The 27,565-nt window shown below is 44.3% G+C and overlaps 3 protein-coding genes across 3 annotated transcripts; all 3 read left to right on the top strand.

The window, feature by feature from the left end:
• The first annotated feature begins 2,772 nt into the window (after window positions 1-2,772).
• On the top strand, window positions 2,773-3,722 carry LOC105899825 (olfactory receptor 6N1-like). The gene has a single exon (XM_012827042.2). It carries the CDS (start codon window positions 2,778-2,780, stop codon window positions 3,720-3,722), a length of 945 nt encoding a protein of 314 aa, XP_012682496.2. The 5' UTR covers window positions 2,773-2,777.
• Window positions 3,723-12,340: 8,618 nt separating this feature from the next.
• Window positions 12,341-16,272, top strand: LOC105899824 (olfactory receptor 6N1-like). Its single transcript, XM_012827041.2, has 2 exons — window positions 12,341-13,256; window positions 16,145-16,272. Exons 1-2 carry the CDS (start codon window positions 12,341-12,343, stop codon window positions 16,270-16,272), a joined length of 1,044 nt encoding a protein of 347 aa, XP_012682495.2.
• A 1,637-nt stretch (window positions 16,273-17,909) lies between these two features.
• LOC105899823 (olfactory receptor 6N1-like) lies at window positions 17,910-18,899 on the top strand. Its single transcript, XM_012827040.2, has one exon. The coding sequence runs from the start codon at window positions 17,910-17,912 to the stop codon at window positions 18,843-18,845; it is 936 nt and encodes a 311-aa protein (XP_012682494.2). The 3' UTR covers window positions 18,846-18,899.
• Window positions 18,900-27,565: the final 8,666 nt, after the last annotated feature.

The raw sequence follows: 27,565 nt of genomic DNA, 5'->3' as shown, positions 1-27,565 counted from the left end.
GATGACTGCCCTGTTCAGTGTAATAACTCGATTCGCTCTTTGACAGAAACTCCTTTTTAGTCGGCGTACTAATGAAGATAAATTGACAACAAAACAATTAGGACTTCCTAGACCAAATGTATCCATTCAACAGGTTAATTTAATGTGGAGCCACATCATGTTTGCTTATGAAGGCTCCTGGATGCAACTTTCTTCCATAGCTTTCCACCTGTAACTTGCTTCTCTAGCTATGTAGCAAGAGGTGACATATTACTGTTGTGAGCTGCCAATAGTGGACAAATTTTTGCATTATATTTCTCCACGTCCCACGAGGGAGGGAGAAGGAAATTGTCCCGAGTGGTGTTGGATGTTCAGTTTGTATGTATGTATGAATGTAAAACATGTGTTGTAAGGTGTGCATTGGTTAACTTGATGGTGGGCTTATGTATGTGTTAATGCCACTTAATATGTTGTCTATGGGACTAATGTGGGAAGGCTGATTGGACTAATTTGGCTCGAAGGACTGGATTGCTTAAAGGGTGCCTCACTGCCTTCAGAAGGGGGGCGTCAGAGAAGGAGTACTTGCCTGCTGTGAGGTAAAGTAAATACCTGATCAACTATGTTACCAGTTAGCACACATCCAGACACGTGGAGTGGCCGCCCTCACATGGCCCTAGGGCCTTTTATACTTTGAGGGGCTCTAAACATCCTGGATTTTATTCCTACTCCGGACACTGTAGTCATGTCCTTCTGAATTGGTCTCATCATGCCACTCCTTAAGAAAGCTTGCTGCTGTTTCAGTATGCTCTCTTATACCTGCAAAGGCGGTCTGGAGATGTTTTTGGTGCTCTAATTGTCCTTCTGAATTGGTCTCATTATGCCACTCCTTAAGAAAGCCTGCTGCTGTTTCAGTATGCTCTCTTATACCTGCAAAGGCGGTCTGGAGATGTTTTTGGTGCTCCCACATCCAATCACTGATGGTACCACTGGCCTTCTTGGGGATCCTGCCCAAGAGGAAATCAACAGGTGGGTTAGGTTCTTGCCCAAACATAGGAAGTTATGGAGTCCCCTGGTCTGAATGGATCTGAGCTGGAATACCGATCGGTCCAACCACTCTCATGCCAGTACATCCACATCTATAGAGGTCTTCTGGTCACACGGCAGCACTGTTGGAGTACATTTTGAATAGACAATTCATTTTGTTTCTCTGTCAGAAGAATTTAAGCATGTTTTTTTTTCTTTTCCATTTATCCAGTCTCCACTGTGAAAAGTGTATGGACGAAAACAGAGAAAAACTACATATTCTAATTTTAAGTTGGTGTTTTTCTCTATGTTTAAACAAACCACTTTAGATTTGTATATATATATACAGTGTGTACCCCATACTATATATTATCATCAGACCTCAAGAGTCTCTTACTGGCAATCTCATGTTAAAATGAAAAACCCAGTTAAGTTAAAATAAAGGGCTCTCAGAAACTAAAAGTGCTTGCACTACACATAAGACATAACCCATAATACATAAATCAAAAACAAGAAAATATAAATGATAAAAGATCACTGCAGACAAATGTTTAAATCGCCTATGCACACTATGATATCATGTTCAAATGATATTTGAATCCATCTACATTCTACGTTTTTTCTCTCAAAAGACATGAATAGAAAATATCATTTTGATTGTCAGATACATCAGGTCTGCTCACCAAAACCATGTTTTACTGCTATTTACCAAAAAATGGTTGAAAGGATTTATCTCGTCTCGTAGTGTCATTGCTTTGATAGGGTGAATTATTTCATAAATAACATTTGCAGGGATGTTTATGATGAAAAACTAGCGAGTCAACAACTTCCCTAACACAGCCAAACATCTAGCAAGCGCAACACAAGACATAACAAGACAGCTAAAGTTATTACCGACTAGTCAAACAGAAAGAAGCCCAACTCGGCATCAGCCTTGCATCCTTTTCTAACTTTTAGCTCTCACCAACTAGTAGCTCTCTCTGATGAGACTAACAATTTTTTTGCAACTACATGGCATTTAGTTTTTTACGCGGGTACCGTTGATAAACTGTGGTTAAATACACGGTGCGGTCAGTATTTGTAATCAGTATTAGATAAAACACTGTTAAGTGGTTTAAATACAGTGCCGCTGCCGAAAATACGGCAACACTGTTCTGATGTCCAACTCACCAAATAAGTAGAAAAGCAAGAGACCAGGGAGATGTGGTCAGTAGACTAGGGTTAGGGAACCATAAAACGTTCAGGAGTATATTGCACCAGTCCACCATATTTTAGACTGGACAAAAGACTGTCATGGCTGAATTACAGTGACTTTGCCAATTTGCTTTGCATTTTTGTATACCATCTGTGAGTCTGAACATCCATGAAGGAGGAGTGTGAGCATGTTGAAGATGCAGTCTGTGAAAGGTTGTTGATATTTGGGCTTCCTTCTGTTCCACACACTGAGTGGACAATTAGAGGACCATAAGGAGCAAATAGATGAATTTAAGAAAAGGTGTACTTGATTAGAATTGTGACCTGTATCTTTAACTGCAAACAGCAAAATATAAGTGGTGTCATTGCCACTTCAATGTCACTTCTGGTGTAAATAAGAGGAGGGGTTACCTGTTGTGTACACCATCTTACCAGCTACTCCCTAATGCGCCCAAGAAAGAGGGGTTATAAAATACAACACAGACGTCAGTAGAAATAAAGCAACGACAACCTGAAGAATTTAAGGTGAATTGCTGTCTTACCTGTCTTACCTTTAATCAATGCCTGCATCACTTACAATAATGATGGAAAATGAAACTCTCTTATCCTATTTTTATTTTACTTTATTCAACAGTCAAGGATTGACTAGATATGTATTTTTCAGCCTGGGACTCATGTTGTATGTATCCATAGTATTTTTTAATTCATTTATCATTGCAGCCATTATTCTGGACACCTCTCTGCATAAGCCTATGTATTTACTTATTTCTTGTTTGTCAGCCAATGCTCTCTATGGCTCTTTTGGTCTTTTCCCTCGGCTATTGATAGACCTGCATTCAGACATTCATACAATATCGCATTCTGCATGTTTCATCCAGAATTTTATTATAAACACTTATGCATCTTATGAATTTACTCTCCTCACTGCAATGGCCTATGATAGGTACATAGCTATATGTCAACCACTGCAGTATCACAGCATTATGACTTCAAAATGGATTGCTCTCATAATAGCTGGTGTTTGGATATATCCAATGTTCACAATTGGTGTAGGTGTATTTTTGACTGTCAGACTACCTTTATGTGGTAACAAGATAGTGAAATTGTATTGCAGCAACTGGGCAATTGTTCGTCTGTCTTGTGTAAGCACTACAGTTAACAATCTGTATGGATTTTTTGTTACAGCAACAACAATTTTCATTCCATTTGCATTCATTTTGTATACATATGTACAAATTCTAATCATTTGTCAAAGAAGTTCTTCAGCTCTTTATAAACAAAAAGCTTTACATACATGCTTGCCTCATATTGTTAGTTTTGTGAACTACTCAATTGCTTTGTTTTGTGAAATCGCCTTTAGTCGTTACAAACCAGGGGAACTGCCTGAAGTAGTACTTATAATTCTGTCCCTTGAATATCTCATTATTCCCCCCCTGTTAAACCCCCTGGTTTATGGTCTTAATTTTCCAGAAATACGTAGAAAAATGAGTCATGTTGCATGTGAGAGGACACAGGCTCAGACATAGACTTGTGCTGACATCCAGATTTTTTTGTGTATCTTTTCATTTTTTCTTTTCCACCACACCACAACTTTTTGAAGTTGCAGTGTTACTGTATATTAGAAAAAACAACCACAGACAAAAGCTTTGCAATTCAGATCATTGTCATCTACTCCAGTAGGTTTTTATGACAGTCTTGCTGTTCTATTGCAAATCAGGCCAATACTCTAAAAAGGTTGTAATGTGAGCAATCTAATCTGTGCTTGTGAGCAAGAATAAAGAACAGCTATATCAGTAATTGTCACCTTGCATTTGTGTTAGCCATGTGTGACCTGGATTTCTAGTGAATACTTTCTGACTATACTACTTGGGGCACTACCCAAGAGCTGAGACACAGACCCAAAGGAAATGCATATACGCTGTGATTTTAACCTCAAATAAAGGGAACAGAGAAGTGACTACAAGTGCACAAACTTTTATTACATCAAATTCATGTCAAATAGCCTGCAAAACTAATAATAAACTGTGAAGGGGAAAATGGTTAATTAGTCTCACAATCTTTAGCACAGAACCACAGTAGAGTTAGAGTATCCAAGAACTAATATCCACTCTAAATATCTCACCTCTCCAATGTCAAGAGGACAGAAAAATATACGTGTACTGCAAGGCCTCAATAGCACTCATACTGAAGGAAAAGGAGAGCCACTGTGCCACTCTAAAACCCTGCCGATCAGCAGGCCACACACATCTAATATACCTACTAATAGAACGGAGAAGGAAGGGGAGGAAAAACACTTAAATCTGCGAGGAGTTGTGTCCCTGCTTCCTGCTGCCCAGTCCCACCTAACAAACACGTCCAGTTCTCCTACACATGGCCTACAATGCATCATACATACATTCAGATTACCAGCCTCACTACCCATTTCTCTGCTAATATGATCACAATCATTCACTTATTCTATTAATAGGAACCTGGTGAGTACATTATGACCCCTAAATATGTTGTACTACCATTTTATATTTGCATTTGTATTAGTATACCCACTGAGCTGTTCTACAGCCAAAACTTTAAATGTTGGCTGTCTCTATTGTTATCCGCTATCAATCTTGTATTGATCATGAATATACCATCTTGTATGTATCGTGTGATCTTGTATCATGTGTATATGTCGCATGTATAATAATCAAAGTCAAAAGTCAAAGTAGCTTTATTGTCAATTTCTTTACATGTCAAGACATACAAAGGAATCGATAGGACGTTTCCCACTCTCCCACGGTGAAACATATAAAAGTATAAAAGTGCACAGGCACAACAGATAAGACAAGACATTTCCTAATACTAAGTAAACATAAAGATTCACGTACAGTGGTTATAAATACTATATATGTAAATACTATAAATACTATATATATAAATACTATAAATACGTAATACAATTTTAAATAATAATAATAAATAGTAATACAAGTACGTGATAAAAGTGCAGAGTCCTGAGTGATTTTTAGGGGGGGCGGTGGGATTTCAGCTTCCTGTCAGTGTGGAGGATATGGCTGGGGGGAGTGAGGGGAGAGAATTTAGCTTCCTGACAGCTTGGTGTATGAAGCCATTTCTGAGTCTGGTGGTGCGGCAATAGAGGCTCCTATACCTTCTTCCAGAGGGTAGGAGGCTGAACAGACTGTGTGCTTTCGCTCTCTTGAGCTTGCGGAGGAAGTAGAGGCGCCGCTGGGCTTTCTTCGCCAGTGATGCAGAGTTGATTGCCCAGGAGAGGTCCTCACTGATGTGCACCCCCAGGAATTTGGTGCTGCTCACTCGCTCTACAGCAGCACCATCGATGGTCAGTGGTGGGTGTACAGTGTGGCTTTTCCTGAAGTCAACCACAATCCCCTTTGTTTTGATGACATTCAGCAAGAGGTTGTTGTATTTGCACCACGTGGTCAAAAGGTTGACCTCCTTCCTCTAGTGGGTCTCATCGTTCTTGGTGATGAGACCCACCAGAGTTGTGTCGTCCGCAAACTTCACCATGTGATTGGTGCTGTAGGTTGTGGGGCCCGTGTGCTGAGTGTGATGCTGCTCGAGGTGTTGTTGCCGACTCGTTCTGCTTGTGGCCTCTCACTGAGGAAGTCCAGAATCCAATTGCAAAGGGAGGTGTTGAGCCCCACCTGGTCCAGTTACAGATGAGTTGTTGTGGGATTATGGTGTTAAAAGCTGAACTAAAGTCTATGAAAAGCATTCTCACATGTGAGTCTGCTTTTTCCAGGTGGGTGAGGGCTGGGTGGAGAGCAGAGTAGATTGCGTCCTCTGTGGAACGTTTGGCCCGGTATGCGAACTGAAAGGGGTCCAGGGTGGGGGGGAGGATGGACTTGATGTGAGACATGACTTGTTCAAAGCACTTCATAATGATGGGGGTCAGTGCCACAGGGCGATAGTCATTGAAGCAGGATGGAGCCGGTTTCTTTGGCACAGGTATGATGATGGAGGTCTTGAAATGTGATGGAACAGCAGCTTGACTCAGAGAAGTGTTGAAGATATCCGTGAAGATATCCTTAAGCTCCTTTGCGCAGTCCCTCAGTGCTTTGCGGGGGTTGATGGTGGAGAGTGCCCTCTTCACAGTTTTGGCAGACAGGCACAGAGCCTGATCGTGGGAGGGGGTGGAGTTTTCTGTGGGCTTGTGTTATTTGTTGCTTCAAACCGTGTAAAGAAGCTGTTGAGGTCGTTGAGCAGAGAGATGTTGTCGTCGCAGGTCTGTGATGCAAGCTTGTAATCCGTTATGGTCTGGATAACCTGACACAGGCTGCGCGTGTCTCTGCTGTCCTTGAAGTGGCTGGTTATCTTTTTTGAGTAGTCCTGTTTTGCTTTTCTGATGCCACGGGACAGGCTGGCTCTAGCTGTTCTCAGGCCAATTCTATCCCCGGCTCTGAAGGCGGCCCTCAGCAGCCGATGGACAGCTCCTTTCAGCCATGGCTTCTTGTTAGCCCGAGTGATGATGGTCTTTGTGTGGGTCACATCATCTGTGCATTTGCGGATGTAGGAGAAAACAGTGTCTGTAAGCTCCTCATTGTCTATGTGGTTGTTGTGTGTAGCTGCTTGCTTGAACATGCCCCAGTCTGTTGTCGCAAGACAGTCCTGAAGAGCAAACCTTGATCCATCCGGCCACACTGAAATCTCTTTCCGAACCGGTTTTTCCACTTTCACTCTGGGCCTATATGCTGACATTAGCATAACAGTGAGGTGGTCGGAAAGTCCGATGTGGGGGAGGGGGGAAGCCTTGTATGCTCCTTTGTGTGAGGTATAGACCAAGTCCAAGATGTTTTTCTCCCTTGTTGGGAAATTGACATGCTGATGATGATGTCCATGATGTTTTGGTAGGACAGTCTTAAGATCAGCATGATTAAAATCTCTAGCGACGATAGTAAATCCATCTGGGTGTGCTGTCTGTTGTTCGCTGATGGCCTGATGTAGTTCACAAAGTGCCACATTCCTGTCACCGCTGCTGGAGGTTGGAGGGATATATGCCGCGATTAGTAAAACCACAGTCAATTCTCTCGGCAGATAGAAAGGACGGCACTTTATGATCATAAACTCTGCCAGTGGTGAACAGTGTCTGCATACTACCACAGCGTCCTGGCACCACGCGTCACGGATGTAAACACAAACTCCTCCACCGCGTTGTTTACCTCCGTTAACGTGGGCTCTGTCCGCTCGATAGCATGTAAGCTGCTCAAGATGTACAGCGGAGTCGGGGATGTTGTCATTAAGCCATGTTTCAGTGAAAACAAGCACACAGCAGTTACTCACTGTCCGATTCGCTGACCTCAGCAGTCGTATATGGTCCATTTTGTTGTCCAAGGATCGTACGTTAGCCATGATGATGGAAGGTATGGCTGGGCGAGTTGGGCTAGCCGCTATAATAATGTATTTCATCCTGATATTTTATCTGATTCTCTCTTCTCCTCCTCTCCTCCTTTCACTTAAGCCCCTCCTCCCTTTTCTATTCATGACATCTATCTCTGCAGATGGGTCCCCCCTTTTAGCAGAGTTTCTGCTCAGAGTTTCTTCCTTTGGAGTTTTTCCTTGCCCCAGTTGCCTTGGTGCTTGTTTGAGGGGGTTCAGGCTCTGGGCTCTGTAAGGCGCCTTGAGACAGTTTTAAGACAGTTTTAAAGTTACTGGTGCTATACGTATATACACATACAATGTAATTTAATAGAAATCTAACCACAGACACAAAAAAGACCCAGTATGGAAATACCCACAATAATAACAAAGCAATACTCTACTGTTTAAAGGAATAAATACCAACAGCCTAGGCAAAATGCCTGGCCAGGTACCTGAGAGGAAGTAGCTCCACCTACACTCCCCCCCTTCTGGCCTGGGTGGGATGATGGACATTGGTATGTCTCCCTGCAGTTCCCCTTGTTTTTGAACGTGGCATCCCAATATTGGCCCCACAAGATGACTGAGCAGTGGCAGGAACAAGGCAAGCAAGTTTTCTTTTAAGAACTTAGTCCAGCGTCCATGTATGTTTGACGAGAACTTTCTCCAGAGACTGTTTGTTTGCAAACATTCACGGCAAACACAAGGTAAACAAAAAACAGTTTGAAAAGATTTGCAAATATTTGCCTACGTTTGTAAAAGGTTGCTCATGTTTCAGCTTTGTTCAGTGCACTTGTTTAATTTGAGTCTGTCGATCGTAGGGGACGATGGGGTAAAAAAAAACCTACCTGGCGGTGAGAAGGTGAAATCCCCCCTTTTCACCGCGTCGCAGTCCCACCAGAATGGAACCTGACTGGCGTTGCCCCACATGAGCAGGAGAGATACCTTGACTCACACACATGCCTGGTTATTCATATCCACGTATTTCGCTAGTCACCCTTTCCATACTATGGACATTTTAAGTCTGTGAGTGTTCAGGTGCTGATGCGATGACATTACATGGTTGTAACACGGTTTTCATGAGGTATAGCAGAAAACAATTCAAACACAATTGTCCCTGCTCACCCCGTTCATTATGATCACCATCCATGTCATGTAGTGCGGTACCCACTATTTCATGTCCCATTTACTCCCTGTTTCCATATACAACCCTGGTTAAGTCATACATACTGTAACTCACACTTTCTCACACATCACTCCCATCCTGCTGCTCCTATGCGGAAGCACGCGCCGTTCAGGAGCAGTTTTTCTCTACGTCCCATGGGGGAGGGAGAAGGGAATTGTCCTGAGTGGTGTTGGATGTTCAGTTTGTTTAACTAAAAAAAACATCAACACTTACTCCAGTTTCATTATCATCATCGTCACCACCACGGGCTAATGGTAAAAGGCCAAATGATTGTTTCGCTAAATACAATCAATTAAACAATTTGAATAATTCATACATGAATGAAATTCACGTCTAATAGGTATTCATTTTAATTCCACACGTGTAAAACATTTTGCTCAATTTATAGGCTATAAAAAGCCTGATAGTGACTTAGTTTTCAGTAGGAGATATGGCTGCATTGCCGTTGTAAGAGGATATTGCCAACCGCGCAATAAGGAGAGAAAGGGTTTTTCGTGATTGCGCAGGATGCTGTATGGCTGATAAGCAGGTACCGCTTGCCAAGAACGGCTCTGTTAGAGCTTTGTGCCGAAATGGGCCCTCATCTATGGAGACGCACCAGATGCAACCAGGCCATACCCTTTCAGGTTCAGGTTTTGTCTGTTCTTGGGTTCCTGTCTACAGGAACGTTCCAACGAGAAATTGGAGACCAGTCGGGTATATCCCAGTCATCATTAAGCAGAATTTTGCCCGATGTTCTTCGTGGTATTATCCCTCTATTTCCGCAATTTATTAGATTTCCATACAGTGCCAAGGAACAGTGAAATGTGAAAGAGGATTTCCTGCGTAAAACAGGGTTCCCAATGGTTTCTCACCCCGATTGCGCACACTCAGACAGCCTAGGAAGACCACTTCAATACAGCACATGCCTGTGCGTAGTCGGTAGTTGAGCGCAGAAAAGGCATGCTGAAGGGAAGGTGGCGATGTTTGGATGCATCGGAAGGGAGACTGCTATATGAGCCCGAAAAGGTTTGCCAGATCATCCTAGCCTGTTGTGTGCTATACAACGTCTGTCTAAGCCATGGCATAGAGCTAGGAGAAGACGAAATGCACATGGACCAAGATGACCACCCTTCCATCCCAGCTGGCTGGAATACGCACATCCCTGCGCTGAGAAGACTGGAGCTGATTCACCAACTATACCAACAGTTAAATAATGTTGATAAGAATAAATACACACATGTTCACATTTTCTACAGAATGTTTTATTTAGGCACGTTTGTTCAAAGCCTCAATAGCGGACAGAGTTCGGCAACAACCTCACTAACAGACTCATTCAAGTCCCTGTGTTTCTGAAGGACCTATGATGGGTGGAAGAGGAAGCTGGTGATGGCCGGCGAGGCCCCGCTGGTGCAGCAGGTGCTGCTGCCGCACGTGCGGCCGCTGGTGCTTCGAAGACGTGTCTACTACCATATGCCATGTTCGTTTTCTCTGAATCACACTTACGATCATTTCAGAAAATGTCTTAGATCAAATGGAGGATGGTTTCTACGCAACATTTTATAAATGAGGCCCACGGAGTCATTGGCTTACCAGGGCACTCTCAAAATGTAAGCATGTTTAACCCTAGTGTGTACCCCATACTATATATCAGACCTCCTGATAGAGTCCTTTCTCTTACTGGCAATCTCATGTTAAAATGAAAAACCCAGTTAAATGCTGTATAAATCAAAATAAAGGGCTCTCAGAAACTAAAAGTGCTTGCACTACACATAAGACATAACCCATAATACATAAATCAAAAACAAGAACAAAAAAATCACTGCACACAAAGGTTTAAATACCCTATGCACACTATGATAAGATGTTCAAAAAATATTTGAATCCATCTACGTTCGACCATTTTTCTCTCAAAAGATAATGAATAGAAAATCTAATTTTGATTGTCAGACACATCAGTGTAATCAACCAATCAAATTGTTCTATTTCTATAAGGCGGGCATAATCTATCGTGAACATCATCAACCAAGGCCTTCTTAGCTTATGTGACCGTAATGCTAACAACCTGAGAACAGGCTAAGTCATTTGCTTTGCTGGGGCAGGTCTGCTCACCAAAACCATGTTTTACTGCTATTGACCAAAAAATGGTTGAAAGGATTTATCTCGTCTCGTAGTGCCATTGCTTTGATAGGGTGAATTCTGTCATAAATAACATTTACAGGAATGTTTATGATGAAAAACTAGCGAGTCAACAACTTCCCTAACACAGACAAACATCTAGCAAGCGCAACCCAATAAATAACAAGACAGCTAATACATTATTACTGACTAGTCCAACAGAAAGAAGCCCAACTCGGCATCTGCCTTGCATCCTTTTCTAATTTTGAGATCTCGCCAACGAGACTGACTCTTTTTTGGTCTTTTGCTCGGTTATTCTCTCTTTTTCTCTTCCTATCCTCCAACAATGTCTTCCTCGATTTCTTTGTCGCCTCTGCCATGATGTCCATATAGAGAACACTGTGCTACCTTCCTCTTTTAGCTAGCGCACGGGTCTGGTTGTTGTATGAGGTGGTGCCATAAAGCATTACGTAGTTCTCACGCCCTGTACCCCAAAGTTACATATATATATATATATATACAAAACCAGGTGCACCAGGCGTGCTGTGGCAGTGACACAGATGCTATCCTCTGTATTACTAGTCAGTGTACCACCAAAATGATTTTGATGAGGTAGCCTATAATTGTGTGTCTGTGTGTATTGGTGCGGGGATTGAGTATAGTATTTTTGCTTGAAATGCCCATCCCTACTTCATACAACTTTTAAATTGTTGGTAGCGCTTGCACCACTATATGGCATTTCGTTTATTAAAGTTGAATAATCTGTAGTTAATACACAGGTGCGGTCAATACACAGGTTTGTTTTCGGTATTAGATAAAACACTGTTATATGGTTTAAATACAGTGCTGCTAATAGTCGGGAAAATACGGTAACACTGATGTCCAACTCACTTCAGTCCAAATAAGTAGAAAAGCAGGAGGCCATGGAGATGTGGTCAGTAGACTAGGGGCAGGGAACCATAAAACGTTTAGGAGTCAATCCACTTATATACCATACCAGTCCACCATATTTTAGACTGGACTGGCAGGGCTGAAAATCAGTGACTTTTTGTATACCATCTGTGAGTCTGAACATCCATGAAGGAGGAGTGTGAGCATGTTGAAGATGCAGTCTGCGAAAGGTTGTTGATATTTGAGCTTCCTTCTGTTCCACACACTGAGTGGACAACTAGAGGACCATAAGGAGCAAATAGTTGAATTTAAGAAAAGGTGTACTTGATTAGAATTGTGACCTGTATCTTTAACTGCAAACAGCACAATGTATATTTCAAGTGGTGTCATTGCCACTTCAGTGTCACTTCTGATGTAAATAAGAGGAGGGGTTACCTGTTGTGTACACCATCTTACCGGCTACTCCCTAATGTGCCCAAGAAAGAGGGGTTATAAAATACAACACAGAAATAGACAGCAACGAAAACCACAAAAAGTTAAGGTGAATTGCTGTCTTACCGTTTGAACCTTCAATCAATGCCTGCATCACTTAAAAGAATGATGGAAAATGAAACCATCTCATCCTATTTTTACTTTACTTTATTCAACAGTCAAGGATTGACTAGATATGTATTTTTCAGCCTGGGACTCATGTTGTATGTATCCATAGTATTTTTTAATACATTTATCATTGCAGCCATTATTCTGGACACCTCTCTGCACAAGCCTATGTACATACTTATTTCTTGTCTGTCAGCCAATGCTCTCTATGGCTCCTTTGGTCTTTTCCCTCGGCTATTGTTAGACCTGCATTCAGACATTCATACAATATCGCATTCTGCATGTTTCATCCAGATTTTTATGATTTACACGTATGCATCTTATGAATTTACTCTCCTCACTGCAATGGCCTATGATAGGTACATAGCTATATGTCAACCACTGCAGTATCACAGCATTATGACTTCAAAATGGATCGCTCTCATAATAGCTGGTGTTTGGATATATCCAATGTTCACAATTGGTGTAGGTGTACTATTGGCTGTCAGACTACCTTTATGTGGTAACAAGATAGTGAAATTGTATTGTAGCAATTGGTCAATTGTTCGTCTGTCTTGTGTAAGCACCACAGTTAATAATCTGTATGGATTTTTTGTTGCTGCAACAACAATTTTCATGCCATTTGCATTTATTTTGTATACATATGTACAAATTCTAATCATTTGTCAAAGAAGCTCTTCAGTTCTTTATAAACAAAAAGCCTTACATACATGCTTGCCTCATATTGTTAGTTTTGCAAACTACTCAATTGCTATGTTTTGTGAAATCACCTTTAGTCGTTACAAACCAGGGGAACTGCCTGAAATAGTAGTTACAATTCTGTCCCTTGAATTTCTCATTATTCCCCCCCTGTTAAACCCCCTGGTTTATGGTCTTAGTTTTCCAGAAATACGTAGGAAAATGAGTCATGTTGCATGTGAGAGGACACAGGCTTAGACATAGACTTGTGCTGATATCCAGATTTTTTGTATATCATGTCATTTATTCCCCCCCCACACCTGGATGTTTTTACTTCTTTAAGTTGCAGTGTAACTGGACAACAAAAACTGTGTTTCTTTGCAAAATAATTTGTTAAAACAAACAACCACATACAAAAGTCAGATAATTCAGATCATTGTTCATTAAATTACTTCAGTCTTGCTGTTTTATTGCAAATCAGGGCAACACTCTAAAATGGTTACTCATCTAATCTGTGCTCTTTGTGCTTGTGAGCTGTTCTTTATTCTTGCTATGTCAGTAATTATCACCTTACATTTGTGTTAGCCACGTGTGACCTGGACCTCTAGTGAAAACTTCCTGACTATACTACTTGGGGCACTACCCAAGACCTGAGACACAGACCCAAAGGAAATGCATATACGCTGTGCTTTAACCTCAAATAAAGGGAACAGAGACATGAATACAAGTGCACAAACTTTTATTAAATTAAATTCAAGTCAAATAGCCTGCAAAACTACAAAAAAAACTGTGAAGGAGACAATAATATGTAGTACAGAACCACAGTAAAGAGTATATGTCACACGTCCAATGTCAAGAAGACAGAAAAATGGAAGTGCACTGCAAGTTGCGGCTGTCACCAGTCAATGGGACAGGGGCGGCATGTCCATAAGGGCGATTGGGTCGACGCACTGCCACTACGGGAAAAGGAGATTTTTTTTCTGTTGGATTCTACCACTAGACCGTCAGATCTGACTCTGAATGTCATTGTCGAATCAGGCAACAGTCAGGCAAAAAAGGTGCTTCAAATGACCCAGCCCCTTTTTGGGGTGATTTGGGGCGAAATGGAAATCGCCCCAGATCTCTCTCATTGATGTTAAATCAATTTTTTTCACAAAACAGGGCTCTCAATGCATTCTCTATGGCTTCCAGGAGGGCTTGCCCCTCCATGCTTTTGTCATACGTAATAGGACGTATAAGCGTATAAGACCGCCCTACGGCTTCGATCAAGGAATAATCTGTCAAGATGGCTAACATTCAGTGCAACAATTCTATTCGCTCTTTGAAAGAAACTCCTTTTTAGTCGGCATACCAATGAAGATAAATTGACAACAAAACAATTAGGACGTCCCAGACCAAATTTATCCATTCAACAGGTTTCTACAAAGGGGGAGAAGTCCTACATCCAAGAATTGGAACAAAAGAAAATCGTGGCTATCAGGCTGTGAAGTGGCTAACGAGGTCTGTATTTCTATATACCACTGTCACTTTTCATAGGTTTCACAGTGTGAATGTTCGCTTCTTGCACTAACACTGAGTTATTTTCTATGTGATGAATTATTTTGCTTTTGTAAGCCAATACTTTCAAGATCAGTCAATAAATATTGTTGGTTTTGACTTATATGTTGCCCCCTTCTTTATGTTGTTACTGGACATACCATGTGTCCTGTTAAGCTATGTTACGTCATACAACATTTGAGACATGTGGATAATGAAAAAATGGGATAATTTAATGTGGAGCCACATCATGTTTGCTTATGAAGGCTCCTGGATGCAAGTTTCTTCCATAGCTTTCCACCTATAACTAGCTACTCTAGCTACAGTGCCCTCCACAATTATTGGCACCCCTAGCGAATATGAGCAAAACAGGCTATACAAAAATATGTCTTTGCTGTTTATCCTCTTGGTCTTTCACTCAAAATATTCACAAAAATCGTACCTTTTCATTGAAGTAAAATTATTGAAAGAAAAAAAATTGTTGACATTAAATAAATATTTTTCCCCAAAACATGTGGGCCACAATTATTGGCACCCCTAGAAAAATCTTATAATTAAAATCTAACTGAAGTATATTTCCAGTCATGTTTTACATTTTTAAGTTCACCTGTTTGATTAGGAACTCTTAAGAGGTCAACTATGACTTCCTGTTCCACTGGCATACAAATATGAGGTGACACAGGCCAAATGTCATTAGTCATTTATCAACATGGGAAAGACCCAAGAACACAGTGACGATGTGCAACGAAAAGTTGTTGAGCTGCACAAATCAAGAAATGGACACAAGATAATCTCTAAACAGTTGAAAATACCCATTTCCACTATCATGGAAATGATTACGTTTAAAGAGAGGACGTGTTTGTTCATTGACCCCACGCACCGTGAGGAGGATGGTTCGACTTGCAAAAAAATCTCCAAGGATCACAGCTGGAGAATTGCAGTCTTGGGGTCAGAAAGTCTCCAAAACTACCATCAGACGCCACCTACATCACCACAAGTTGTTTTGGAGGGTTGCCAGAAAAAAGCCTCTGCTGTCAATCAACAACAAACTAAAGCGCCTACAGTTTGCCAAATGTAAGTCAGACTTTCAATGGGACCGAGTTATATGGTCACATGAGACCAAAATAAAGCTTTTTGGCAACAAACATCAAAGGTGGGTTTGGCGTAGACAAACAGATAGCCATACAGAAAAGCACCTCATACCCACTGTGAAGTATGGTGGCGGATCTTTGATGTTGTGAGGCTGTTTTTTTTCCAAAGGCCCTGGACGTCTTGTTAGGATATATGGTATCATGGACTCCATCACATACCAGCAGATATTAAATGAAAACCTAACAGCCCCCTCCAGTAAGCTTAAAATGGGCCATGGTTGGCCTTCCAGCAGGACAATGATCCGAAGCACACCTCAAAATCAACACAAAAATGGTTCATCGACTGCAGAATAAAGGTTTTGCCATGGCCTTCACAGTCCCCCGACCTAACCCCCATAGAAAATCTGTGGGATGAGCTGGTCCAAGGTGACCAGAGGCTGCCCAAGGTGACCAGAGGCTGCTGCAGAAGCACCAGACTCCCGAGAAACTTCTTCTCAAGCTTCTCAGGCCGACAGCCCGGATGCCGCAGTTCCAGATGCCGCCAGCCTAGATGGCGCAGTCCTGGATGTCGCCAGCCTGAGTGAACCAGGCAGCCCAGAGGTCACCAGCCCGGAGGCCGACAGTTAGGAGGCCGACAGCCCATTGGCTGCCAGCCCGGATGCTGCAGTTCCAGATGCCGCCAGCCTGGATAAAGCAGTCCTGGATGCCGCCAGCCCAAGTGAACCAGGCAGCCCGGATGCCAAAGCCAGACAGCCAGACAACCAGACCTGCCCCAGGCGCCCCTGCCCCTGTCTCCAGTGTCCCAGGTGCCTCCAATGTTTCAGGTTTCCCTGTCCCTGTTGTTCCGGTTCCAGGTGCCACAGGCCCAGTTCCCAGGACTGCCAGCCCCAGTGAACCAGGCAGTCCAGGTGCCGCGACTACCCCAGCCACGGCTGGTGCTGCAACCCCGACCTCATCCGCTGACGGCGTCTTCCAGAGCCTGGCCAAGGAGAAGCGTGTTGGTCTCCTCGCCCCCAACAAAGCTCCCAGTCGCCCGCCAGACCATTTGTCTCATTCTGGCTGTTCACCCGGCTGGTCGCCAAAGACTCCGTCCCGGTTTGGTCATCCAGCCAGGCGGCCACCAAAGACTCTGCTTCTGTTTGGTCGCCCACCCGGCCGGCCACCTGACACTCTGCCCCTGCTTGGTCGCCCGCCTGGCCGGGCACCAGATAATCTGCCCTTGTTCGGCCGTCCACCCGGCCAGTCGCCTGACCCTTGTCTCCGGTCCAGCTTTCTGCCCGGCCCCTGCCTGCCCGCCTTCCTTGCCCTGGACCCCCTCCATCCACCCTACGTGGACTTTTTTGGTTGCCTTTGGTCCGTCTGGAAGCCGGCCCTTAGATAGGGGGTAATGTCACTATTCGGGCAGTGATTGCCACGAATTGACACATTGGCGGCCTCTGGTGGCCAAAGGACAGTTTTACGAACTTGTTATTGTGCACATGGGTTCAATAAACTGTGGTTAAATGGTTAAAATATTTTTTTTAATAATCGGCCTCGTGAGCACAGTTAATCGACCACTTTGTTTTTGGTATTAGATAAAACACTGTTATGTGGTTTAAATACAGTGCCGCTAATAGTCAGGACACTGTTCTGATGTCCAACTCACTTCAGTCCAAATAAGTAGAAAAGCAGGAGGCCATGGAGACTATGACTAGGGTCAGGGAACCATAAAATGTTTAGGAGTCAATTCCCTTATATTCCACCAGTCCACCATATTTTAGACTGGACAAAAGACTGTCATGGCTGAATTACAGTGACTTTGCCAATTTGCTTTGCATTTTTGTATACCATCTGTGAGTCTGAACATCCATGAAGGAGGAGTGTGAGCATGTTGAAGATGCAGTGCAAAAGGTTGTTGATATTTGAGCTTCCTTCTGTTCCACACACTGAGTGGACAACTAGAGGACCATAAGGAGCAAATAGTTGAATTTGACAAAAGGTGTACTTGATTAGAATTGTGACCTGTATCTTTAACTTCAAACAGGACAATGCATATTTCAAGTAATGTCATTGCCACTTCAGTGTCACTTCTGGAGTAAATAAGAGGAGGGGTTACCTGTTGTGTACACCATCTTACCGGCTACTCCCTAATGCGCCCAAGAAAGAGGGGTTATAAAATACAACACAGAGGTCAGTAAAAATAGACAGCATCGACAACCACAAAAGGTTAGGTAAATTGCTGTCTTACATGTCTTACCTTCAAGGCTGCATCACTTACAAGAATGATGGAAAATGAAACCCTCTCATCCTATTTTTACTTTACTTCATTCAACAGTCAAGCATTGACTAGATATGTATTTTTCAGCCTGGGACTCATGTTGTATGTATCCATAGTATTTTTTAATACATTTATCATTGCAGCCATTATTCTGGACACCTCTCTGCATAAGCCTATGTATATACTTATTTCTTGTCTGTCAGCCAATGCTCTCTATGGCTCCTTTGGTCTTTTCCCTCGGCTATTGTTAGACCTGCATTCAGACATTCATACAATTTCGCATTCTGCATGTTTCATCCAGATTTTTATAATTTACACTTATGCATCTTATGAATTTACTCTCCTCACTGCAATGGCCTATGATAGGTACATAGCTATATGTCAACCGCTGCAGTATCACAGCATTATGACTTCAAAATGGATTTCTTTCATAATAGCTGGTGTTTGGATATATCCAATGTTCACAATTGGTGTAGGTTTATTTTTGACTGTCAGACTACCTTTATGTGGTAACAAGATAGTGAAATTGTATTGCAGCAACTGGGCAATTGTTCGTCTGTCTTGTGTAAGCACCACAGTTAACAATCTGTATGGATTTTTTGTTACTGCAACAACAGTTTTCATTCCATTTGCATTTATTTTGTATACATATGTACAAATTCTAATAATTTGTCAAAGAAGCTCTTCAGCTGTTTGTAAACAAAAAGCTTTACATACATGCTTGCCTCATATTGTTAGTTTTGTGAACTACTCAATTGCTTTGTTTTGTGACATAACCTTTAGTCGTTACAAACCAGGGGAACTGCCTGAAATAGTAGTTGTTATTCTGTCCCTTGAATTTCTCATTATTCCCCCCCTGTTAAACCCCCTGGTTTATGGTCTTAATTTTCCTGAAATACGTAGGAAAATGAGTCGTGTTGCATGTGAGGGGACACAGGCTTAGACATAGACTTGTGCTGATATTCAGATTTTTTTTATATCCTGTCATGTATTTTACCCCCACACCTGGATGTCCTTACTTCTTTAAGTTGCAGTGTAACTGGGCAACCAAAACTGTGTTTCTTTGCAAAATAATGTGTTAAAACAAACAACCACAGACAAAAGTCGGATAATTCAGATCATTGTTCATTAAACTACTTCAGTAGATTTTTATAACAGTCTTGCTGTTTTATTGCAAATCAGGGCAACACTCTAAAATGGTTGTAATGTGAGTAATCCAATCTGTGCTCTTTGTGCTTGTAAGCAAGAATAAGGAACAGCTATGTCAGTAATTATATCCTTGCATTTGTGTTAGCCATGTGTGACCTGGATTTCTAGAAAATACTTCCTGACTACACTACTCGGGGCACTCCCCAAGACCTGAGACACAGACCCAAAGGAAATGCATATACACTGTGATTTTAACCTCAAATAAAGGGAAGAGACATGAATACAAGTGCACACATTTTTATTACATTAAATTCAAGTCAAATAGCATGCAAAACTACTAGTAAACTGTGAAGGAGACAATACTATATAGTACAGAACCACAGTAAAGAGTATATTCATTTAAATTCAATTCAATTCAATTTTATTTATATAGCGCCATAACAATACAATTGTCTCTAGGCGCTTTACAGAGCCCAGAGCCTGAACCCCCTTAGTGCAAGCACAATGGCAACACGGGCAAGAAAAAACTCCCTGTTAGTCAGGAAGGAACCTTAAGCAGAACCATGGCACATAAGGGGGAACCCATCTGCTTGAGGTCGGCCGGGTGGAGATAGGAAGGCGGGATGGGGGGAGGGTTGTATGGCAGAAGGGGAAGGGAAACAACAGGTGTTGTACATAGCCTGCATTTGGTAGATGTACATAATATATATATACAGACATCCAGTGGTAAATACATAATACAGACAAGACCAGTTTAGTGGGTATACACTGTGCTCATAGGGTTACTGTTACAGGGGTGAGGGGAGTAGGAACAGAGAAACATGTCGATGCTGGCAATAATATATATTTTATATAAATGCTAGCATAGGGTATGAGGTAGAGTAAGTGTACGGCAGTGCGGTGGCGGTGGGTGCAATTGGCCGAGGGTTTCTTCAGGTAGACCGGGTGGAGAGACTACAGCAGCGTCCGATAGCGAAGATAGTCTAGATTAGGAGAGAAAGAAAACGAACAGTGAGTGGGTAGAGTTTGGCTGTTCATATGATAAGGAGTAGTGGGGGTGAGGAGCAATGTTTCCACTTCCATCAGCAATTGGAACATGCTATAAGGGAGGGAGAACATTTTTGTTAGTAGACATCAATTTCAGAAACAGATAAGGAGACACTTTTGGGTAGTAGTTTTAACAGAAGGCAATATGGCCATTTTATCAGTATTATTGTCATTGTGTACTGTGCAATGGACTGCTTGTAAATGTCAAATGTATTATGCAATGGACTGCTTGTTTGGGACCTTGGGGTATGGGGTTTATAATACTTTGCCATGGACTGATGGTTGAGGATGTTTATGTATTGTGTGCAACTGTCATGGTTGCGTTTGTTATGATGTGAACACTGGGCTGCAAACGCTCACCTAATTGCCAGTTGCATGGTAATTAGCGTGATGAACTACTCCACTTCCAGTCCATAGGGATAGGTCCCTTCCCTGTATAAAGAGGGTAATCCAAACGATGAGTGGGAGAGAACTGACGGTGGATATTGGCACGGGAGACGAACGAGAGACGGAGATCCATCGGACTGACACTGGCAATCACAGCTAACGGATGTAACGCAACAAAGTATTCCCGAAAGGGATGTAGTTATTCCATTCTACTTGTTATGTGCCACTAGTTCCGCCTGCTTAATGGCGTGTGAGTTTGCCTAAAGCATTGTGTATTGTATCGTGTTCCCTGCAGTCTGGAACTTCCTGGAGGGGGCGGAGCCGCACGTCACCAGTGCTATTGCGGGAGTGTGCGCAGACGGAGTTACGTGCTTCAACTGGAGAAGGCGAGTGCCTGCCATACTCGCCGGTAGTGACTGCACGCTTCGCCTACGCAATTCAGCGTGGTGCTGACTATGGACTGCCTTGTTTCTGGATTTTAATACTGGTCGGTGGGGACGGACCGACCAGTACAAACTTGTATTCTTTTTACTTCAGGCTGTTGGGGAAGGACAGGGGACTGCTAGGTGTGTCTGTATGGAGACCACTATTGTCTGCCTATTGTCTGGCTGAAGACAGCCTTCCTCTTTGCTGTGGGTTGCTGTATTGCTGTGTTGGCGTGACTTTGCTGTGGGCTTTGGGTTAAAGCTGTGTATACATAATACCGTTAGCAGGTACCTTGCGGTGGGTTGATTACTGTTATTTGGGGGCTCTCCGGTTAAAGCATAGCTGGTCAAAGGGGGGTTTATGCCTAGCATCTAATGAGGTTCCAATTACAGCTGTTCTGTGCCACAGTCCTGTCTTAATGTCCTTTGTTAATAAACCCTTTTAGTAAACCTGCTTCTCTCGGTGTATTGTCTGTGACCTGGGAGGATCAGTGACCTGAGCGTGATTGCTGGGCACGACATTTAGCGTAGTCGGCAGGATGGTGTGGCGGGTGCTGGGACTTGTAATGTGATGATGCCTTGGTTCTTGGGTGGGCCTTGGGTGCCTAAGTTTGGGGATAAGGAGAGACAAACAGGGTTTGCTGATTGGCGCATCCAAATTGAAACCTTTATACGTGCCCAGAATCTTAACCCAGCCCAACAGGTCGATTTTGTATTAAGCTCACTACAAGGGGAGGCAAGGCGAGAGATCCTGTTGCTTCTCCCTGCAGAACGTGATACCCCAACTAAGATAGTTCAGGCACTAGGGGGCCTGTATGGAGAGAAAGTCACCAAAGTCCAGCTACGAGCCCGGTTTTTCACCTGTAAGCAACAAACTGGGAAGAGGTGTTCATTTTGCGACTTCGGGAATGCCTTGCCAGGTGGCGGGCGAGGGAGCCAAGACCTGTTGAGGATGATGATGAGATGTTGCGGTCCCAGTTGGTGGCTGGCCTGCGCCCGGGGCCAGTACAGGTGGAGCTCCAAAAGTTGCTACGACGGGACCCCACCCTGAAGTTTGCAGATGTGAGCAAGGAGGCGAAAGCGGTTGAGCATGAACAAGACCACCATGCTGAAGAAGCCAGTGCAAGGCGGCCTACGTTCCTTCACCATCCCCGTACCAGTCCAATCTGCGGATGAATGGCGAGAGGTCCGAGAGGCCTTGAAAGCGGAGGTGTTTTGGATGAAGTAAAGGGGCAGATGTCTTCCCTCAAGGAGAGTATACTGGGGGAGATACGCCAACAGTTCCGGGCAAATCAGCATCCCCAACCCCAGCCTGTGCCCAGGGGTGGCCCAAACCGCTCAAACTGGGGGAACCAAGGACTACGACGAGAGCGACCACTAAGGTGGGACGACCAGGGACGGCCCATATGCCTACGCTGTGATCGACCGGGGCATATGCAGAGGGACTGTCCCCAGCGCCAGGCACCACTCCAGGATTTTTGACTGCCTCTGCCACCACCAGGCAGGTGACCGAGGAATGGACCCAAACCGAAATCCCCCTAAAGCTTGGTTCTGCGGCCGAAGGGGAGAGATGAAGTTGAGGTTGATATCTGTCCGGTGAGTGTGAGTGCCAAGGGTGACCATCCTGCTTTGTCTCTCCAGGGGCAGCGTTACCGGCCAGTTCCACCTAGCCTGTATGCAGAGTTGCGCACCCTGCTAGCGGGTATGCTAGCCAGTGGGATTGTTACGTAGAGCTCCAGTCCCTGGGCTTCCCCAGTAGTCCTGGTGCGAAAGAAAGATGGGGCCTGGCGGTTCTGCGTTGACTACCGCAAACTCAATGCAGTGACCCACAAAGACGCATTTCCCCTTCCCCACATCGAAGAATCCCTGACAGGGCTGAAGAAGGCAATGTGGTATTCCACACTGGACCTGACCAGCGGTTACTGGCAGGTCGAAGTTGACTCCAGTGACGAAGAAAAGGCCGCGTTCGCAACACCAATGGGCCTCTACCAGTGGGAACGGATGCCCTTTGGCCTTTGCAATGCACCTGCTACCTTCCAGCGACTGATGCAGAGGTGCCTGGGAGAGCAGGTACATGATTTTCTTTTGATTTACCTTGACGATATCATTGTCTATTCTGCAGATTTTGGGAGCCACCTGAAGCACCTCAAGCAGGTGTTTGAACGGCTTGACCATCATGGCCTCAAACTGGATCCTCAGAAGTGCCAGCTGATTCGACGGGAGGTCAAGTACTTAGGGCATATATACTAAGTCAACAGGGGGTCGCTGTCGGACCTGAAAAGACCGCCACAGTGCGGGGGTGGCCCATTCCCACCACTGTCAAGGAGGTACGCTCATTTCTAGGCTTTGCGGGTTACTATCGCCGCTTTGTTGTGGGGTTCTCCAAAGTGGCAGGGCCATTAAATAGCTTATTGCAGGGAATAGGGGGCGCAAAGACTAAAGGCATAACCTGGACTCCAACTTGTCAAGTTGCCTTTGAGAGACTTAAAGAAGCCCTCCTCCAGGTCCCAGTGTTGGCTTTTGCAGATTTTAAGGCCCCTTTCCGCCTCTACACCGACACCAGTTTACAAGGCCTGGGAGCTGTGCTAGCACAAGTGCAGGAGGGGAAAGAAAGGGTAATTGCTTATGCAAGCCGTAGCCTCCATCCAACAGAGAGGAACGACCAAAACTATAGTTCCTTCAAACTGGAATTGCTGGGGCTAAAGTGGGCCGTCACAGAAAAATTCAAGGACTACCTTTGGGGGGCAGCCTTTAAGATATATACAGATAACCGGCCCTTGACTCATCTCCAGTCAGCAAACCTGGGGGCAACAGAACAGAGATGGGTAGCGCAGTTGGCAAATTTTAACTTTGAACTCAGTTACAGACCTGGGTCTACAAATCAGAATGCGGATGCACTGTCTCGGCTGCCCGCGGATGTCGACAGCAATTTAGTTGGGGCGGAGTCCCGTTTCCATCCTCCAGGGGGAGCAGATGCTGCGGTGTCCACAGAGGAAGAACCTGGGATTGATTGGCCAGGCCTGCAAAAGCTAGACCCAGACCTTGGACTGATGTGGCAGTGGAAGGAGGAGGGGAAATCACGCCAACAACTGGACCCATGGTACCTGACGCCTACTGGTCGGAGGCTGCTGAGGGAGTGGGAGCGCCTGAAGCTGAGTGAGGGGGTCCTGGTGCAATCAAGTTGGGACCTGTCGTCTGGGCATCCTCTGACACCGGTGGTGGTGCCAGTTGGGGAGCAGCACAAGGTGTGGACCTCCTGTCATCAGGCTTTTGGCCATGCACGAGGCCAGCGCATGGTAGACTGCCTCAGGACCCGGGTCTACTGGGAGGGTATGACAAAAGAGTCCCAATGATGGACAGCTGAGTGTCGGCAGTGTTTGCTGGGACATGCGGGACGGGAGGTGAGGGCTCCCCTCCACTCAGTGGTGAGTCACTACCCATTTGAGATCCTGGCCTTGGATTACCTTTCATTGGGGCGGGTAAATGATGCGTATCCATATGTATTGGTCATGACTGATCTGTTCTCCAAATATGCAGTGGCGGTCCCTACCAAGGACCAGACGGCCCAGACTACAGTGAGGGCATTATGGAAAAATGTTATTCAGGTGTTTGGGTGCCCGGAACGCATACTCACTGACCGGGGGGGAGCTTTTGAATCTAACATGATGAGACAGCTTTGCCAGGTGTATGGGTGTACGAAGAGCCGCACGACCCCCTACCACCCACAGGGCAATGGGGCTTGTGAGAGGTTTAATTAGACCCTCTTGGGACTGTTGAACACGTTGGACCAAGAGGGGCAGGCCCGATGGACTGAGCAGTTGCCACACCTGCTACAGGCTTATTATAACACCCCACACAGCTCCACTGGTCTAGCTCCCTTTTATGTGTTGTTTGGGAGGCATGCCCGACTTCCAGTAGATGTTAATCTGACGGTGGATATTGGCACAGGAGACGAACGAGATACGGAGATCCATCGGACTGACACTGGCAATCACAGCTAACGGATGTAACACAACGAACGCTAAGTATTCCCGAAAGGGATGTAGTTATTCCATTCTACTTGTTATGTGCCACTAGTTCCGCCTGCTTAATGGCGTGTGAGTTTGCCTAAAGCATCGTGTATTGTATCGTGTTCCCTGCCGTCTGGAACTTCTTGAAGGGGCGGAGCCTCACGTCACCAGTGCTATTGCGGGAGTGTTCCACAGGGACAGACGGTGCGCAGACCGAGTTCCGTGCTTGAACTGGAGAAGGCGAGTGCCTGCCATACTGGCCGGTAGTGACTACACGCCTCGCCTACGCAATTCAGCGCGGTGCTGACTATGGACTGCCTTGTTTCTGGATTTTAATACTGGTCGGTGGGGACGGACCAGTACAAACTTGTATTCTTTTTACTTCAGGCTGTTGGGGAAGGACAGGGGACCGCTAGGTGTGTCTGTATGGAGACCACTATTGTCTGGCTGAAGACAGCCTTCCTCTTTGCTGTGGGTTGCTGTATTGCTGTGTTGGCATGACTTTGCTGTGGGCTTTGGGTTAAAGCTGTGTATACATAATACCGTTAGCAGGTACCTTGCGGTGGGTTGATTACTGTTATTTGGGGGCTCTCCGGTTAAAGCATAGCTGGTCAAAGGGGGGTTTATGCCTAGCATCTAATGAGGTTCCAATTACAGCTGTTCTGTGCCACAGTCCTGTCTTAATGTCCTTTGTTAATAAACCCTTTTAGTAAACCTGCTTCTTTCTGTGTATTGTCTGTGACCTGGGAGGATCAGTGACCTGAGCGTGATTGCTGGGTACGACATTATTATAGGCATTAGCAATGTGATAAGAAAGGAGAGGGAGAGGGAGAGAGAGAGAGAGAGGCTGCCTGGCTAGGTGTATGGGAATTGTATTTAGTATTTAGTTAGGTTTGGTACATGCAGAGATTTTAGTCATAAGCTTTGTAAGGGTGCACAACAGTGCCCAATTGGCTGGTGACAGTAGCAAAACGGGTCGTATGCTGTACCCAGGATCTGTCGCACTCCTTCACGGTACAACATACGCTGTCTGTAGCCCAGTTTTGTTGATTAGGGAGGTATTGCATGTGTTTAGATGTGTTTACTGTTTAGTTATGCTGGCATTTAGCATTTAGTTTGGTTTGGCATTTAGTTTGGTTAGGCATTAGTTATGTTTAGTTATGCTGGCATTTAGCAATTAGTTTGGTTTGGTACATATGGAGATTTTAGTCGTAAGCTTAGTTAGGGTTGCATGGTACAAAATACGCTGTCTGTAGCCCAGTGTTATACATTTTTATATGTCTAGTTATGCTTGCTGACTGGCTGGCCCAGCAGGTGATGGGTTTGTTGGCGCAATTACTTGTGGCTATAGGATGCACTAAAGAGGAATGTCTTTAGTCTCGATTTGAATATAGGTAGGGTGTCTGCATCTCGGATGGAGGCAGGGAGAATGTTCCAGGGGAGGGGGGCTCGGTAGCTAAAGGCTCTGCCTCCTATTGTGGTTTTTGATATTCTTGAAATTATGAGGAGGCCTGCACTCTGGGAACGGAGCGGCCTTGGAGGGCAGTAGGGGACAACTAATTCCTTAAGGTAGTTTGGAGCCAGGTCATTTAGAGCTTTGTATGTTAGCAGGGGTACTTTGAAATTAATTCTACTTTTGACAGGGAGCCAATGCAGAGAGGCAAGTACAGGTGAGATGTGTTCATATTTTTTAGTTCTGGTGAGTGTACGGGCAGCAGCGTTCTGTATAAGTTGGAAGCTCTTTATTGAGTTGATGCTGCATCCGGACAGGAGAGCATTGCAGTAATCTAGTCGGGAAGTAATAAATGCGTGGATTAGTTTTTCTGCATCTTAGAGGGATAGGACTTTTCTAATTTTGGCAATATTGCGTAAATTAAAAAATTATGTCTTTGAGATCTGTATTATGTGTGAGTCAAGTAGGAGGTCTTGGTTGATAGTTACACCAAGGTTTTTGATGCTAGTATTGGGTGTTGGGATGCCATTGAGTGTGGATAGATGGCTAGATAGTGTCTTTCTCAATTGATCGGGGCCTACAAGCATAATCTCAGTTTTATCAGAGTTGAGGAGCAGGAAGTTGTTAGCCATCCAAGATTTTACATCTTGCAGGCAAGGTTCTATCTTGGGTAGATGTACAATTTCATCAGGTTTCATGGATAGGTAGAGTTGGGTGTCATCAGCATAGCAGTGGAAGTTAATGCCATGGTTCCTTACGACAGCACCTAAGGGTAGCATTACATTTACATTTACATTTAGTCATTTAGCAGACGCTTTTGTCCAAAGCGACGTACAAGGGAGAGAACAGTCAAGCTAAGAGCAATAAAAAAGCATGGTGTAACAATAAATACTACTTTACATGAGAATTAGAAAAACAACAACCTAGAAAAGAGGAAAAAAAGAAGTGCAGGAATGTAACTGCTGAAGTGCAAGTTAAGCACTAGTCAGGTGCCAGTTAGGAGGGGAGGTTCTCTCTGAAGAGTTGGGTCTTCAAAAGCTTCTTGAAGGTAGAGAGGGACGCCCCTGCTCTGGTAGTACTAGGCAGTTCGTTCCACCAACGTGGAACTACAAATGAAAATAGTCTGGATTGCCGTGCTTGCACGGACGGCAGTGCCAAACGACGCTCACTAGACGAGCGCAGCGTCCTGGGT

The sequence above is a fragment of the Clupea harengus genome, chromosome 9 (assembly GCF_900700415.2).
Source record: "Clupea harengus chromosome 9, Ch_v2.0.2, whole genome shotgun sequence".
Classification (NCBI taxonomy): domain Eukaryota; kingdom Metazoa; phylum Chordata; class Actinopteri; order Clupeiformes; family Clupeidae; genus Clupea; species Clupea harengus.
Note: the sequence above shows the minus strand (reverse complement) of the source record. Positions and strands in the feature narration are given on the sequence as shown.